General features: G+C 29.9%; 1 protein-coding gene across 1 annotated transcript; it reads left to right on the top strand.

Annotated features, from left to right (window-relative positions):
- The first annotated feature begins 11221 nt into the window (after positions 1-11221).
- LOC101511918 (uncharacterized) lies at positions 11222-17086 on the top strand. The gene is made up of 4 exons (XM_004488374.4): positions 11222-12602; positions 13820-13956; positions 15295-16171; positions 16780-17086. Exons 1-3 carry the CDS (start codon positions 11923-11925, stop codon positions 16155-16157), a joined length of 1680 nt encoding a protein of 559 aa, XP_004488431.1. The 5' UTR covers positions 11222-11922; the 3' UTR covers positions 16158-16171; positions 16780-17086.
- Positions 17087-19867: the final 2781 nt, after the last annotated feature.

Raw genomic sequence — 19867 nt, forward strand, 5'->3', positions numbered from 1 at the left:
TATCATCTAGTTATTACAATATAATTGTGCATTTAGTACAACAACAACCTGAAATAGCACTATGAATAGTACAAATCTTTTAACGGCGCAATATACTATGTCTACGTGTCAAGATCTCTAATGACATTATTCCCAACAAATATATTCTTTAGTATTTAAATAGAAATACTTTCAAACTGAAGAAGATAGACAAAATTTTATTCAATAATGTTTGTTTAATAATGTTAGATATTATGAAGAAAGATAATCAATGAAGTTGATCATCATGATACTCTCAATGATCTTCATCATTCTAAAAGAAATCATCTAATCATGAATATTCTGAGGATAAGAATTTGATACAAGAAAAAAATAACATTTGAAAATGATTGATGTATCAAAAGAAAAATGCAATATTCAAAGAAGATTTCTAAAAAAAACCCACAAACACATCAAAAGAAAAGAATGAATACAAAATCCTCCTAATTGATAGTAATTAGAAATTGATGTAAATCAATTAAGTTGTTTTTTATACGCTTGAATTGATACAGGAATTGAGTTATATTATCCTCACAATGAGAGTTAAACATCCAAAGAAAGATTATGTGTCAACTTAGACACATACTTGAATCAATGTAACCCGAGCCCGATAACGGCAACAACTCTTTAATCTAAAGAGGTACCTGAAGAGGTGAAAGAATACTTGGAGCCTAGATAGGCGGAAAATAAAAATAAAAATAAAGAATACTCAGAACCTTAAGAGGCAAAGCAAAGAATACTTATATGCTATTGATTTAATAGTGGATTAAGTCATCGACCGTACTTAGGTAAAATATCTCTGTAACGAGTGGACTAGATGTAGCCACAATTATTGTGAACTAATATAAAAATACTTGTATCACTTATCTTTGTCAACTCTGTTGTTTGATTTAAGTTCATTATGATTCAACTTTATTTTACTAAAAAATGATTTACAGTCATAAGTTGAATGTTTTGATAAAGAAAACATCTTTCTATTTGTTTAGCAATCGAATTTGATTTTAAAAACTGATTAACACAATTCAAACCCCCTCATTCTTGTGTTTCCAACACCTTCAATAGTTTATTCACTTGATAATTCATTAGCTTGATAGGTAAGGCCTCGTATTCCAAGTTATCTTGAAGTTCAGTCGTTTCTGGTTCAATGACGTGAGACGGGTCTAGATGATACTTCCTTGGTTGAGATACATGAAGTACATTAGAAAATTTTGACAAGTATATTGGTAGGGCAACATGATAAGCTATTGAACCAGCCTTTTGTAGAATCTTAAAATGTCTAATAAATCGTGGTGTCAACTTCTTAGTCTTAATTGCTCGTCCAACTTTGGACCTGGGTATAACCCTTATAAACACATGATCTCTAACTTCAAATTCCAACGATCCCCCCTGTTTATCATTGTAGCACTTTTGTCTGTCTTGTGTTATCTTCATCTTTTCCCTTATTAAATTAACTTGTTTTATCATTTGTTTCACGAACTCAGATCCAATAATTTTATTCTTCCCTATCATGTATCAACACAAAGGTGTACAAAATTTGCATCCATACAATGTCTCATATGGATCCATGTCGATGTTGGAGTGAAAGTTATTGTTGCACGTGAATTCTCTTAGTGGAAATAAACCATCCCAACTTCACATATATATGCTACATCACATAAGCTCACAACAAATATTCCAACAATTGAATTGTTTTTTTTCAAATTGACCATCCATTTGTGAATGATAAGCATACCTTAATATTAGTTTTGTCCTATGTTCTTTATTCAATTGCTACCAAAATCTCAATGTGGATCTGGAGTCTTGACCACATATCATATTTGCAGTATTCTCTGAAGTCTAACAATCTCCTTGATATACACTTGGGATAAATTGTATTCCATATTGTATATATGATTAATGTGTATGAAATGTGTACTCTTTGTTAGTATATAAAGCATGACTCATATGGCGTCAAACATCCTTTGAGTCTTGGATAACGCAGTCATAAAATCCATTGTTATTCCATCTCACTTCACTTCGGAATATTCAGTTTTTGCAACAATCATGATGGATTTTTGTGCTTGATATTTGCTTTAAGGCACACCAAACCAATTTACACATATTCTTTAGATCTTGATACATTTTTTTCTTTCCATTTCTCCTGAATAAAAACTTAAATTACTTTTGTGTCCTACATCAAAAATCATCTTACTTATCTTCTTCTTCCGGGGAATGCAAACTCTTTCTTCAAGTCTTAGCATTTCATCATCACCCTTGTTAAATTCTCCACGTTGATCATCTTCTACCATCTCCGTTATATTTAACAAATGTTTTTCTAATGGTTGTTTTTCTTTAATCCATTGTAAGAATTCATTAGACATTGTCGTATTACCCAAGAATATCCTACCTTGGACAAACTAGGTATCCAAGTTCAAATTTCTAAACATCTTTGTCCTCAAAAAATCCACATGATATTGATATTTCTGGGATGATATCGTAAGTAGAGCTATCAATTTGACAAGTCCACTAATTATTGGCCCCAACAAGATGTTGTAGAGGCAAAAAAATTCATAGTTTAAAAGACCCCCAAAAAGGAAAGCCCCTAAAATATTGTGGGCTTAGGTCGGCCTATGGATCCACTTTTTGAGAAAAAAAATTGATATTTTTTGAAAAACAAAATCAATTTTTTTTTTCAATTTATTTTCTCAAAAATTGATTTTTTTTTATAAAAGAAGATTTACAATTTTTTTTCTAGAATTTTTTTTTTATTTGAGAAAAAAAAAGATTTTTTCAAGAAAAATAATATTTTTATTTTGCTCACAAATGTTTTTGAAAAAAAATGATTTAAAAATTTTCCGAGAAAAATTATTTAAGATTTTCTTGATAAATTTTTCTGATATTTTTTTGAGAAAAAAATAAATATTTCAATTAACAAAACATTTTGCCCTATGAGCCCCTTGAGTCTTGTCCCTTAAGCCCACTGAAATAATGGATCGGAGCCTTAAAAACTTTATTTCAATAGGGGTTCTAATATTAGAGGCTTAGTATGAGATTTTTGAAAGGGGACTTGGGACTTAGGGAGTTCTAATCGTAAGTCACAATTGTAGTCCTTCAAAAATTTCATCCTACGTATTTGCCTCATATTCAACTTCTTTTAATCGAAGAGGTATTTTAAACTCCTATGATCACCTAATACAATAAACCGTAGAAATATTGTCTTGAGGTTTTCAAGGCAAAAACTATGGCCTCTAACTCAGAGTCATGTGTGGGACAATTCCTCTCACGTGTCTTCAATTGTCTTGAAGCATAAGCCACTACATTTCCTCTTTTCATCATCACACAACCAAGTCCTTATTATGACACATCGTAATACACATCAAAGTGATCTAACGAATTTGGAAAAATGAGTATCGAAGATGATGTCAAATTTTCTTGTAACTTTTGAAAATTTTCTTTAGATTCTCGAGTTCATTTAAAAGCTTGTCCTTTCCTTGTCAAATGAGTCTAGGTGTGTATGTTATAATGTAAACATCAAGAACATAAAAGAGGAATAAAAATGGATATTTTGATATGTGTAGGTGTGATATATATAATATATGAGAAAAAAGTTAAAAAATGAAGGAAGATTGAAGACAACATAAGGTGAAGAAGCTTAACATGAGGGGATCTAGGGGGATGGAAATGTGAACTTTGAATGGAAAAGTGAATATTAAACACTTTATAAGAGTGATAATCCTCATACCCAATATCTTAAGGATTTGGATGAAGATGTGATGTTGAATCAAATTGTTTGGTTTCTCTAACCCAATGTGATGATCTCCCAAACCTCTGCTTGATCCAAGTCCTTATTAATACAGATAGCCACGGGTATAAGTACCTTAACTGTGTTTGATCATCAAGAGAGTTTGGGGATCATCACATTGGGCTTAGAGTAATGATATTAGTATCTAAATAGCATAAAGAGTTATCGTATCCACAGGGACTTGAGCGATATTATGCCGTTAAAAAATAATTATAATCTTAAGTTTAAAAGTTTGAGAATGATTTCATTTGCATAAAAGTAAAATGACGATTAAATTAAATATGAGAATAACAATGAGATTAAGATGTCGGGATTGGATTCTATCACATCACATTCCTATGTAACTCATTAACCACTTACATACATATGAATAGTTTTCCTTATTGGTGTAATTGCAAACAATATTTCATTCAAACACTAATTCCTTAATAAAAGAATTTACAAGTTCTCTCCTTAAATAACACTTCCTTGTTTATTTAACAAAAAGTTCTGACATTAAGATTATATTTCAAAGGCAACTAAAGCATCAAGCTCCATTCCAAGTAACAAGATTCATTAGGTAATTTAATTCAAATCTAAATATAGAGAATATTTCTCAATCAAAATCTATATTATAAATCGATGTATGAATTATCAAAACATACCAAGCATGATTAACATGATTAAATCACTATCTAAGATAAGAGAATGCTCATATATAAACTAAAAACAAAGAGAGTACATAAGAGTTTGATAGATTATATCCAATCCCAACAAAAGAGAGAATTAGATACACATAATAGTATTACACTACATAATGAGAAGAGATGGAAAGATTGTTGAAGTTGATTCCTTAAGTTTTCTTTATCCTTAGTCCTCCTCTCCCTTGGTCGCTCTCCTCTCTCTATTTCTCTTTTGAAAAATATGGATTGCAACAGCAAATGGCCTTTTATAGCAATTGAGTATGTGAAATTTCACTTAGTGAAATTTTTACTCGCTTAGCGGATTAACGTTCTTCACAATGAATCAATTCTCATTTATGTAAGCTGCCTTTTAAGACCGCCTAAATTCGCTTTGCGAATTTTCGCTACAATTTTCATCCAACTTTTATGTGACAATTTTCTTAGCGAATTTCTATTTGCTTAGCCAATTTTCCTAATTCACTAAGCCAAACTTTGTTCGTTTAGCCAATTTCTCAACATCTGATTTTTCAACTCTGGTCTTCAAAATTATTTGTTGGCTTTCTTATTTGATTGCTCACTCTCTTGAACCTATAAACATAAGAAAAGATGCAAATATCCCCATTCGCATGTATTAAATCCAAATTATTAAATATATAAAATAAATTGGGAAAAATCACATGTTTTCAATCAATTCAAGTTAATAAGTGCCACAAAATATATATTGAAAACTACATAAATTTGACACTTATCAAGTAACCATACAAAGAGATTGAACATCATATCTTCACCCAAAACCTTATAACATTGGATATATAGGTTTTCACACATATATAGTGTTTAACATTGACTTTCCATCAAACATGATATTCTTATTCATACTTGATATACCAACAATCTACCGCTCAAATGTGAATCCATCCATTCATCTGGATATGCTCTCCCTCAAGCAAAAGCTTTTTCATCCACATACACTTGCACAATCATTGACATCACATAAATAAGAAATGCCACCTAACCACCTATGTCAAGAAGACTTTCGATACAAGGAGCAACTCAAACATCGGCTCAGATACTACTAATAGAGATATCACACATGTGGAATATTGAACATCATATCTTCACCCAAAACCTTAAGGCATTGGATATTTGGATTCTCACACTTATATAGTGTTCAATGTTTACTTTTTGATCCAATTTGAAACTCTTATTTACACTTGATATACCAACAAATGATTATACATGTCCATATTAACTTGAGAGTACAAGAATTATATGTTTATTTTACATGTAAGTATATGTTAAACTAATTGTCTTGTGCCAATAGTAGGTTTATCCGCGAAAATCTGCAGGTACAAATTATTTTTTCATCCATAGTTGCATTTGGAGATTTATAGATAGTTTGTTGTTAGATTATATAAAAATTTAACAAAATACGTTTTGAGGCCATTTATGTTTCACGAAAATAATATTTTGTTCCTTTTTTTTAATAAGACTCGTGTCTTTTAAGTTTAACTCGCTTTCCTCTTAGGTCATTGAAGTTTTTACTTTTTTCAATTTAGTTCTTTAAGTTATATTTATTTTGACAGAAAACTAAGATTCATTCAAATACAAACAAGAATAGAACATCATATTGACCAAAAGTTGAGACATTTGCCCCATATATTGAAATCAAACATAATGATAAAGAAAGTTAAAATCACGCTAGCAATACACATAAATATTTCAGAAACCAATGAGAAATAATAAAACCAAAATCTTAATCCTAACAACCAAACTAATTTCTTCCACAGATGGCCAATGGTCAAGAATAATACAAGATCCACAATCTTTAATCTCATCTATCTTCAAAATATATATTTATTTATTTATTTATTGGTGTTAGCTCGTATCAACTATAAGTGATCTCTGATATGGCCAATACAAGAAAAAACTAAATATTTGTGTAAAATCACTTATTTAAATAAAATGAGATAACAAAATAACTTGAATGAGATAGTTTGAACTAAAAAATGATCATAAACCATCCCTCTAATAGATAAAGAAGAAGGAAGAACTTCAGGTTGTTTAGAGAGGAGCGATGGCTAACCCATTACGCAAAAAATCTTTTAAGTTACATTATGTTTGCTTTTGTTAGTCATTTCTCTCACTTTCAACAACAACTAGTGCAATAGAAAACATTTTATCAATAGAAACTCCTCCACCAAATGCTGCAACAATATGTCATTCATAATAATCGTTCAAAAAAACATTAGTCAAACCTTATAAATGATTTGTATTTCTTGATTTTCTCTACCCTGATTTAGACACGTGTATAACCTCTAAAACTTTGGTAATATAGTTGTATCTACATAATCAATGTCATTAATTTTCTTTATATGCAAAGTAACTTGGACAGTCAACTCAACGTGCAAAGTAACTTGAATTAGATCTTAACGTTATGTGACAATAATTCAGAAAAATTGTCAAATTTAAAGCACCGCATATGTAATTTACTATAACTTAACGACTAATGACGCAAATAGAATGTAACTTAAAGGACAAAGTCGGAAAAATAAAAATCTAAAGGACTTCAATAGAAATTATAAGTGTTATAAATAAACATAAAGGGATAAAATGTTATTTTCGTGAAATTTAAAAGGACCTTGAGATGTATTTTGCTAAATTTATATATAATCTAACAACAAGCAATCTCTAAATCTCCAATGCAACTATGGATGAAAAAATAATTTGTACCTTCAAATTTTTGCGGATAAACCTGCTATAAGGACAAGACAATTAATTCTTAACATTCTATGACAATAGTTCAAGAAAGTGGTAAAATTTAAAGGACAACATGTCTAATTTACTATAACTTAGAGGTTAATGGTGTAAATAAAATGTAACTTAAATTAAAAAATTAGAAAAATAAAAATTTAAATGACCTAACCGAGAATTTAAGTAAACTTAAACGATCTAAGTGTTACAAAAATAAAATGACGCAATTGATACCTTCGTGAAACATAAAAAATCTTATAATGTACTTCGCGTATAAATTTTATCATAAATCTTTGTTCAAATAATTTTTTCTCAGCCCTTACATAAAACCGTAATTTTTCCAACGTAAATTTTTTCTTAGAAACAATTGAAAAAATTTAAAATGATGGAGATTTCAAATTCACATACTTTGAAATATATGTATTTTTTTTTATAATTAAATCTATATTTCTTGTTAAAAAAAATTCGATTAACAGATTATATTTAACTAAACAATCTAAAAAGAAAACTAACGAATAAAAGAATACCTATATTTAATGTCCGCCTCAATTAAGATTTCTACCAATGAAGAAAAAAATTACAACAGTTTTTCTAACCTTTTTATGAGTTATTTTCACATTCATAGGTTTGCCCAAATATGTTATGGAGAAGTCATATTATTATCACATGAAATTCAAAGTTTTATCCTACATTTTAAGATTCACTGGCATAGAGTTCATGTTGGCAAGTGAACGGCACCTTGTCACTAGTCACACCTTTTCGAGTCAACAAGAGCAATTATTTGCTCAAAGAAATAAAAAGCACCATAAGAAAATGATGTTTTTGAATAAAAAAAATATTTTACGAAAATGGTGTGTTAAAACTAAATACAACATCTTATGTATCTGATGATTTTATTTAATTCTTAGAGATATTATTGAATTATTACAAATAAATATTATTAGACATTCTTACCACTACAACAAATAGTATTATCACTACAAATATTATCTTATGTTTCACACTTATAAATATTATTTTACAGATTTTTAGACATTCTTACCACTACAACAAATAGTCATTTTGTCTTTTATAATAAACAAATCAGTGCTATATATCCTAAAACATTGTTTTTCTATTATTTTTTAATACAAAAATTGTATAGTTTTATTATATATTTACATGATCTTTATAGAATATGTTTTTTTGGTAAAAAAAATTAGTCTCTTATGTTAATTCATGTGGATCATTTTAATTTTTGAATGATTTTTTCAAACATATTTAGAACATTATAAACATTCTCTCATAAATATTTAGAATTTTTTAACAATGAGTGAATTCAACATAAATAATAAAAATTCTATTTTTTATAGAGACTAAAACAAACGATTCTCTAATATAAGTAGTCTATACCGCTCATACGACTAATCCACTTTGATCCAACGGTTGATTTCCAATCTACATTGTCGCTACTACTAACATAATTACTTATTCGATCTAAAGGTCGGTTCTTCGATCAAAGTTTTTGTAACACTCATATAACTAATCCAATACTAAAGATTAGAAAAGATTTTGATTCGTCACAACAAATTTCGTGTATCTCAATGAGAACTAGGGTTCACTTATTGTGTGATACTAAAGACCACATGAGATTTTACTTATCATTGTACAAACTAGAGATCACTTATTGTCATATAAGTGTTATGAACAACTAAGATTGAATAACCGATCATTTGATCGAACTTAAGTAGTCATATCAGGGACATAGACAACTTAATAATATTTTAATTGAATTAAAAATCTAATAATTAAATTTTGATTAAAAATAAAATACATAATTCCAATTATAGTAGTATATTTTATTTGTAATTTATATATGGTTAAATAATTAAACATATATGATATTTTTTTCAATGGAATAAGAAATCTATTAAAGAAATATATTGAGCTAGTTAATACACAATCAACTGAGAAAGAAAAAAAGCATAACAACCCAAAAACCAAATCAATTCAAAGCATTTAGGACTAAATGGCATTCAATGAACTATTATAATATGTATATATTATAAAATAAAATAAAAAGATATTTTTAAATTTTATAATATCAATGAACTATTTGAAAATTTTATAAAATTTATTATAACACTAGAGTCAGCCTCTAATACTTTTAATATTGAATTATAAAATAATTTCAAATAAAAATATCTAAATTGTAATAAATTGTTTCGTTAACAATTAAAAATTCAGAAATAACTATTACAATACAAAATATAAATTATATAAAAAAACAATAAATTTTTAAACAGTTAAATACAATTTTTTTTCCTATAAATTTAACCATTTTATTTTTAGTCTCTATAGTTTTTCTTTTAACTTTTTAATTCTTAAAAAATTTCCATTTTCAGTCTTAGAATTTTTAAACAAAATATGAATTAAATATAAATTTTTAAACACCAAAAAATTAAAAATTCATATTTAATTCATCTTATATTAAAAAAAATTAAATTTTTAGAGTTATTTCTAATATCTTTAATATAACTATAAAAAATCGTTTAAAATTAAAGATACTATATTGTTGACATCAAATTTAAAGAAAAAACTTAAAAACAAAAAATGAAAAAGTTACACGAGACAACCTTTTAATCTACATCTAGTATTATGTTACATGAAATAAAAAATACTAATATTTTAAAGAGAATGGAAGAAAAAAAATCAATGTTATCCTTTAAGGAAATAATATTCAAAATGAATATTGTTAAATTGTATATACCACTAATACGACTAGTCAAGTTTGACTATCAATTATCTAATCTTTGGTGTTTGTAACACTCATATGACAACAAGTAAATTCAGTTTGTTAGGATACATGAAATCTTATACGGTCTTTAGTAAAAGATAGTAAGCGAGCCCTAATTTGCATTGTGATACATGGAATCTATCATGTCGAATCAAAATCTTTTGTGGTATTATGTATCATATAGTTGTATCAGTGTTACAAATAACAAAAACTGGAGAACCAACCGTTGGATCGAAGTAGATTAGTAGTATGAATGTTACGGGCAACATAGATTGGAGAATTGGTCGATGGATCGAACTAGATTAATCGATTGAGCAATATAGACAAATTAGATTCATGAACCAATGTTTTAGCCTTTATAAAAAAATCAAGTTGTTATTATCATAATACGATCAAATTTTATAAATACACTCTATTTGCTATTTCTTGAACTTTTGGTACTTGAAAATTTTATATTAAATTTACTCCTTATTAAAAATTTATAAATGTTTATAATATTTTAAATATTTTTTTTTTAAAATCATTCAAAAATTTAAATGATCAACATAAATTGACTTAAGAGAATAGACTAAGAATATTAACCAAACAAACAAATTATATAAAGACTAAGTAAATATAAAATACTAAATTGTTTATTATAGTGACATAAAGACTACTTGTTGTATTGGTTTAAAAAAAGTTTAGATAAATTGAGGTTCTAAGAGCTCATCAAAGTCATTAAAAATCTTAAAGTTCAAAAGACACTAATAGAAGTACTTATAAATCATCCAACAAAAAAATTCTTACATTGACGACAATTAGAGTTAAATTCATATCTTATCAAATGTGATCTAATATTTTATGGATTGAATCAACCTTAATTTGATATAACTATTTAAATCATTCGTATAAATCATATAATTAAGTAAATATAAAACACTGAATTGTTTATTATAGTAACATAACAACTACTTGTTGTATTGATTTAAAAGAAGTTTAGATAAATTGAGGTTCCAAGAACTCAACAGAATTAGAACAAATCTTAAAGTTTAAAAGACATCGATAGATATATTTATAAATCACTAAAAAAAAAAATCTATATATTAACGACAATTAGAGTTAAATACATCATCTTTGTAAAAAGTGAATTAATTTTTTATCGATTGAATGAAGCTTGATTTGATATAAGTATTACAATCATTCTTATAAATCATATAATTATGTAGGGAGAGTAATAAAACTAAAAAAAGGTGTTGTGTTAACCGCTGTTATAGCCCCCCTTTCTAGAAATAGTACCCACAAGTCTCATAAATTTCCATGGAATTTGTGAATCACTTCAAAAAATTCTTCTGTTTCACTTTGAGTTGTATCAACCTCAAACCCCATTCCACACTGCTTTCCACTACTTCTTCAAAGTACACACACACACTCACTCACTGGTAAAGTCACTCACCTCTTTCTCTTTCATGTTTTTAGGCAACTTTTTATAACTAGTTTTTTCCACTTCTTCTCCAAAATCACTTAAATGGCTTTCACATTCATTATCTTTATTTTTTTTTTGCCTCCATTCAGTCCTCTGCTTCACCTGACACACTCTTTGCATTCACCCTTTTTTCCATCTCTTTCTTCATTCTTTTCACGTGGGGTGCCCTTCTGACATTTTTCTTCTCTCTCTCTCTCCCTCTCTCTCTCAATCATCAATCTTTTGTAGTTCAAGATTGTTGCTTTATTATCTTAAAGGAAAGTTGAATTTGGTTTCTATTTTTCTTTTTTGTTATGACACTTGTGTGTGTGTGTACCTTGTACACTGTACATGCTTTTTTTTGAAGGTTTTTCAATGGTTATTCTCTTATGAGGGTATGCAAAGTTGAGATTTTTTACTGTTTTAAGGTACTATTCCTGAAAAATTGAAGTGGGGTCTTTTGATTTCACCTTAGAACTCTTATTTTGTGATGGATTCTTGGAGTTTTGTTCCTGAAGAAAAAGGGTATGTTTCTAATGATACACTTTCAGCTTCAAACACACTTGGAAGAACTAAAGGTTCATTCTTGAGTTGGGATTTGAAAACCCCATCAAGTTTTTTGGGTCAACAAAGCATTGAGAATGATAATAATCATAATCAAGGTTTTGAGGAATTGGGGTTTCATGGAATGTTGGGGAAACAATTGTCAAATGTTGATGTTGATGATGATGATGATGTTGTTGTTGGTAATGTTCATAGCAGAAAAATGAATAGTGATGTTGTTATGGCTGCTCCAATTCCAAATGCATTTTCTGTTAGAGAAAATCACTTTAATTCAAAGATTTCAAATACTTTAGGTGACACTAATGGTTGCAATTCACTCATAGATTTGAAGTTGGGTAGGTTTGGTGATCATGGAGATGCAATTGGTTCAACATTTTCAAAAGGGACTAACATTTTGTCGTCGTCCGGGTCGTCGACGCCACCTAAGAGGGTTCGGTCTTCCGGAGTCCATTCGCAGATTTCTTACTGTCAAGTCTATGGATGTAATAAGGATCTGAGTGGTTGTAAAGATTACCACAAGAGGCACAAAGTTTGTGAGGTTCACTCAAAGACTTCCAAAGTTATTGTGAATGGAATTGAACAGAGGTTTTGTCAGCAATGTAGTAGGTTGGTCAATCTTCCAACATCATGTTTCACTTTTTTTTTTTATTTCAAAGTTGCTCTTATGAACTAAATTTGATAGATATGCCAAATTAGTTTGGCGTAGTGTTGTCAATTGCAGATCGCAGAACATAGTTGTTTATTCAAAATTAGTCGGTCTTAAGCAAAGGCTTGCCTCTGCTTGAACTATTAACTAATTGTTATGAAAATGTTACATGATTTTTACTTTGTTACCTTTTTAAAGATTTGTTTCACTTACAAATTTTTTATAACATGATACAATTGTTTTTAGAAAAATACTTGTGAATTTTGGAAATGAAATAGAAAGTTTTCTTAAATCACAAATAGCTCTTAATATTGAGTTTCATCCTTCTAAATTCCATGTCATGTGGGTTTCATTTGGTTTTATCTGATTTTGTTCTTACCCTATGAGGTTATCCTTATCCTACTGTACCATCCTTTTCCAAGTTCTTTTCTTAATGTTCTTCCTACTCCAAGTTACCACAAAACTTGGTTATTTGGGAAAAAAGGTTAATTTTAAAAAGGCTTTTGTTTGTCCAAATTAATCATTATTTTTGGATTAGCTTCTTGAGCTAAACAGATTTAGTCATTTTTGGGTGGAACTTCCTTTTCAGAAATGGTAGAAATATCCATTTTGTGAATATTCCTATTTTAAACCCGGATTCTCTATAGTCAATTACTGCACGCATACGCGCAGTCAATTGAGATCGTATGGTCCCGATCTTAAGTTCAATAATTTTAGTTTTAAGAAAAAAACAAAAATTTATTTGAGATCTGGACTATCTCATTGTCACTAACTGTGTGAATGTGTGTGGTTAGTAACCGCAGAGAATCCGATATCTCCTATTTTCTATTAAGTGTACTTTATTTGTCTCTAATTTTTTGGATGTTTGATCAACTAATTTTGGATTTAACTCACTTTAGGGAAGGAAATAAGGCATATAAGTTGATGAGAAAATCAATGGTTAATATTTATTGCACGCACTTGAAAAACACCTCCTGGATTTGTTAAATTGTAATTCCTTAATTTTCTCATCAAAGTTAACATAATTAATTACCTTCCCCTCTAACGTGTGAGTTCCACGCTTTAAAGGAGTAAAATTCTAATTTTCAGTTTTAGATTTTCTAAAATGCACAAGCTTGAAAAGAAGCTATACTTTAACATTATATAGTGCTGCTGTAATGTTTAGCATACTACTCAGGTTTCATTTGCTGGCTGAATTTGATGATGGTAAGCGTAGCTGTCGCAAACGCCTTGCAGGCCATAATGAGCGCCGAAGAAAGCCACAAGTCGGTATTCACTCTGGAAGATCTGGAAGGTTGCTTCAGCCATATGGTGGTAATAATATATTTGTGAAATCCTTTACATCTAATTACCATCTGCTTGGTTTGATTGATATAAAAGCATCCCATAGTAAAATTCGTTCCCATGTATTGTTTTGGTCTTGGATCCTCCATAGAAACTACGTGGTGCAACAGCTGTAAGGACTATTAGATCTAGAGATAAGTCTTATCCCTCTTGATCTAACGGTCCTCACAAGTATTGCACCCTGCAGCTGCAGTAGAGGATCCATACACGGGAAAAGATGCAATGCCTATCATCAGGCCATAGTACTCCATGATATGTAATTTCCATAAAAAAATTGTGTTCTTTAAATTGTGTTCTTTAAGTACTTCATAGATTAAATTGTGTTCTTTAAGTACTTCATAGATTAAATTGTGTTCTTTAAGTACTTCATAGATGCAATGCCTATCATCAGGCCATAGTACTTCATAGATTAAATTGTGTTCTTTAAGTAATTTCCATAAAAAAATGTGCACGTGTTCTCACCCCGTAGAAGTACAACAATGTTTTGCTTTTATGATTCTATGGATTTAGATCTAAAAACATGTATATTATGTGCTATTTGTTACAAGTTATCTTTTTTTGTTTCTGAATTATTCTCCCACTTATGTTGGTTTTGCACCATCCTTTATCATTTGTCATCTTTGGTGTAAAGCTAGCTTTATCTTGGATTCTTTTGTCACATGGTTAATGTGAACCATAAGTGACTTGTTCAACAATAATAATTGAGTCATATCTGAAACAAAAGGATTCATTATAGTTTAGTGGCTATACATGGTCGGTCTTCTTTAGTGCTGAATTTTCTTCAAGGAATAAAGCTATCTGCTTATGATCGATAAATTATTCACTTACTTCCCTAATTATTAAGATTATGAAGCATGTGTAAATGACTATTTTTACCTGGATAGCAGCCATACTGCTCCCTGCTAACCCGCTTTTGGGGTCAGACGGTTCGCTATCTGGGATTGACAAGATAAATATTGCCTGTTGTAATTTATATTTATCTCTGATTAATAAGAAGGGGAAAGAAAGAGATGAAGTAATGTCGGATTTTTCATAGCATACCATGTCTTGTATATTGTGTTTAATGCATGTAATAACGAAATGAAAAAGGAAACATTAAAAGTGAACTGTCCCTAAAATTTTTCCATGATAAGTGGAAGTAATCACTGCATGTCTAATACTTTGACAGTGACAAATTCCAATACTCTTTTGGGGTCTTTAATTGATTATGGAGCTGCGTTTCTTATTATTTTTCTTAATTGAAATTCAATCTTATATCAGTAAAATTGTTTGATCTTGAGCTTTATAAATATCCTGTGGTTATTGCAGATAGCCGATTCCAAGGAACCATGCTAACATCGGCATCTTTTATATGCCAAGAGATACTCCCCGGCGAGGTCTTATCTTCTGAGAAATGTGCCGCTAGTAACTGGTGGAGACCTATAAAAGCCGAAGACGGAACCGGCTTTAGGCCCTTTTCATCTATTCCAGTCAGCAATGGACATCCTCATTCAAGAACTTTATTTCCTTCCTATAGTGATAAACAATTTCCCTTTCTCCACGAAAACGGTGCTACATCTGCTACTGAAAGCATATTCTGCGAAAACAATAGTCAATATCCTCCTATCCTCGGGGGCTCGAATTCTGGATCACAATCATTATTCCAAAACACCTCCTTAGGAAGCGAGGACTTCAATGTTTTTGAAACGGAATCAACTGTTCAAGGATTATCGGGAGTTTCGGATGGTGGTTGTGCTCTCTCTCTTCTGTCATCTCAATCACAAAACTCTTCAAGCCAATCGTCAGGAATTCCCATGTCTCGTCACTTGGTCATTCCGACCAGCCACAGCCATTACGGCATGAGTCCGGTCTCTGAAAAGATGATAGGAATGAGTTCACACGCTTCGAGCGGAGTGTCGGATAGGTTTCCATCTGAATTAAATCATAACGATGGAAGTCATCTTAGTCCTATATTGATATCCGGCAACAATGAACTTGTCCATTTTGAAATGGCAGACGGGATATTCCATGGTTCGGATTTTGTCAATGTGAAAGACCGTCTTTCTTGTGAAGATGGTCCGACCATTGATTTGCTTCAACTATCGTCACAACTTCAGCGTGTCGAGCATCAGAGGCAAGCCTTGCAGGTGAAGCAAGAAAATGATTCTTCCTGCTCTCTCCGGATTACTTAAGATGTTTTTAAGAGGTACTTTTTCTGTTTCACGATATTTAATCCAAATTTTCTCTATACCAGCTAATTTAGCGCTTCAACTGTACCGTGTTGTATTACTGCGTATTATTCTCTAGCTTGAAATTTTGGCATCTTGTTCTTTCGTAATATAAATATTTTTTGTTTTCATTTCCTATTTTGACTTTTAGTTCCAAAAATGACATTTTGCTTTAATTTGTTTTTTATTTTCAAACACTTCTAAACAAGTGAAAATAGAGAGTTGCTATCACTTTTTCCTGTATGAAATTTTGTAAAAACAGAAAATTGATTGAAAGTGAGTTTTGTATTGTATTTCAATGTGAAAACAAAATGTGTTTTTTGATGCCAAACAGATCATAAGGGCTCGTTTCCTTTTCCATAATATTCTCTATTTCAATATTTTATCATCAAAATATCTATCACCTTTGGTTTTACCATGATTCAAAATAGCATTCACTGTTTTCTGTACAAATCTTTGAAGTCAAAAGACATTATTTGATAGATATGCAATATGCAATTAAAATTAAAAGTTATTTTTGTTGTTTCCATTATGCAACATTTCTCAATCTTGAAGTATAAAAGATTTCAATTTCAATTTTTTGCAGGAAAGAGCTTGGTGTGATTGTGCAGCATGTTGTGACAGACACCAATGTAATGCAAAGTGAAGAAAAAGCTTAGTATCTTAATATCCTCCAACTCATGAGATGCTAACTAGTTTAAGTAGTTTTCTCGCGCTGATTCGGACACAATAGTCCTTCTCAATTGACATAAATCCATCTAGAATGTAATAATAAACAAAAGCCTGAGATGTATCAAAGTGTGACATTCAGGTTATCTAATAATGTTGATATTTTGATCAATGTTAAATCTGCACTAATACATTAATCTAATAATGTTGGTATATTGTGGTAACTGTTTGTCATGAATCCAACTCAGTAAGCTAGAGTGTTTTTATAGGAACAATGGGATATACCTGGATTCTCTGCATTAAAAAACTATGCATTTATACACATTAATTGATCTCGGCCAGCGATTTAAGATCAGGCGGCTCACATAACAACTTCACCAAATCATTATTTATATAATTAAATAATCTTCACTCAAACGTTGTGTCAAGAATTTACTGCATGAAATCCAATAGCTTGAGATGCAGCAAAATCACATTTCAATTACAAGTAGAGTATATGGGAGTGTAGAGAACTTTTGAGACTTAAAACAATAATTTAGTATAGGCTAATGTCATTTTCAGCATTTCTAATATAGTATATTAAGTAATATTAACAAATTTGAAAACATCATCATAGATTGTGTTTTAAAATAGATTACTATTAATAAAAATTACAAGAGTTATTCTTGTTTTACTCTCACAAGTGTAAAATAAACAATGTATGGGAAGAAAGTGGTTGGATTCAAGTCATAAATGAATTTCAATAAATGGTGAATCCTTTTGATAAATTCGAACTCAAATCCTAATTAGAATAATCATTAATCCCATTTTATTCGCCTTTCAATTAAATCTTATATTAACGAGTTTTGTTCCTTGATGAAAATTGGAGAGTCAACATAAAAAAAAAGAACATCAACTTGGTCAACTGGCCCAAAGCTCTTTTGATAATATATAGATTACATGTAAATAGACACCCGAGAGGAAAGCAAAAATTCCCATGAGCATTGGCATTTTTTTTTTTACTTCTCATTTTGTTACCATTAAGATATATCTTTTACTTCACAATTAGATTGGAACTTCTGGTAAATCATTAATCTCACTTTTTCCCTACTGCGTTGAGTTTTTCACTACCGAATCCTAGAATCGGATAAAATATCGAGAATTGTGAGGGATTGAAAATGCATCCACCTTCATAAAAATGAAAAAGTTTGGGCTGACAGCTTATTGGCCTAGTAGTTTCTATGTATGCAAATGTAAATTTTAAAATACTCACTAGATATATCGATTTTTTTTAATTCATTTTTGCTTATAGTTTATTTCTAATGAAATATGTAAGACATATGATTTTATATAAAATACTACTCATCTGAATCATCTATCTTCCTATATTGATACACATATTTATCGCGTTTCATCAATGTCATTAAACGTTACATTTCAGATTTGTTACCTCTAAGTGATGAACAATATGTTTGACGTACATTGTAAACTTATTTGATTTTCATTAAACTTTCAATGTTATGATCATTTAATGTAATCAATATGTTTCTTGGTTTGACCATGTTATTCATCATATCACCAAATACATCTTTCTCTTCACGAGACAATCGGCCTAAGAAAGAATGACCAGTCAATTTTTTGGTCAACTCGTGGTTATGGAGACTACATGCTACATGCAAATACCACCCCTGACAAAAACTTGATGGTATTCCGCTCAATCTAAATGAACATTCATGTTTTCTAGTCTAGTACTCCTCACATGTTTAGGATTCTTCCAATGTCTATATTTGTCGCATCTTTCACAACCAATAATTAATTGTCATTGTTTCTGGTCGTGTTGTGGAAGTTTCAAATCTAAAAATGACAACAACAATTATATGTTACCTTCCAATATTTCTAGTCCAACTCAATAAATCATCTCGTGTATCAAACATCATGCCGGTGGTAAACATATTAGTCAAATCCACTATACTAGGTTCAACATCAATTCATTGTGTCGTCAATCTGTGGTTCAACATTGTCATTCATTGTCAAAATCAATTTTCAGACCATCTTAGATTTCGTCAAAATCAGGTTTCAAACATTCATACATTTTGTCACTATTATCTTTCCCTTAGTCCATTTATCTACTTCCAATAAAAACATGTCAAAAATTCAGAAATATAGCTTACGTAAATTGAGTTCATGTACCTTATGTAAATTGAATTCACGCAAAATACGTGAATTGAGTTTGCGTACATATACGCATTCACAGTTCAGTTCACGTACATACTTATCACTAAAAAAATTTACATGTATATGAACTCAATTTATGTACATTTACATGAGTTGTATTTTTGGGGCACATGTAATGCCTTAAATTACTGGTCATACATGAAGTTAATTCACATATGTTGACGTGAACTTTATTTGTGTAGCGCATGTAAATTCTTAAATTACAAAACGTACATGAACACAAAATACGTAAGTGTATATGATTTAAGTTTGCGTATAATGTATTATTTACAACGTACGTGAACTCACATCACGTAACTTTCCTATATTTTGAAGGAAAAAAATATGAACTCAATGCAGATTAGTAAACATACCTAGTTGGTAGCTTTATGCACAATAACAAGACGAAAGTTATTGGGTGTAAGTTATGATTTATGAATATGTGATATGAGTGAGAGATATTATGAGGTGAGTGATGGTGATGAAAGGTGAAACATAAAAGATAGGGTTTAAGAATTGGTGAAATAGGAAAGGACAATTTGGATATTTTAATTTTATGAAAATTTGATGGGGTGTGGGTTGTAAAACAAGGAGTGTAGGTAGCAATTTTTTTTATAAATTTCTTTTTAAGTTGGTGTTATTATTAGTTCAAATAGATGAGATGTGTGTATATATGGTTGACGATAATAACTCATTGCTTCAGTTAGTGGCCTCAGTTTTTGTTGACTATAGTTGATATTTTAAGTTATTTTCACATGATGTTTTCATCAATAAATATAATCAAGTTTTAGTATATATATATATATATATAT

The sequence above is a fragment of the Cicer arietinum genome, chromosome 1 (genome assembly GCF_000331145.2).
Source record: "Cicer arietinum cultivar CDC Frontier isolate Library 1 chromosome 1, Cicar.CDCFrontier_v2.0, whole genome shotgun sequence".
In the NCBI taxonomy this organism is placed as follows: domain Eukaryota; kingdom Viridiplantae; phylum Streptophyta; class Magnoliopsida; order Fabales; family Fabaceae; genus Cicer; species Cicer arietinum.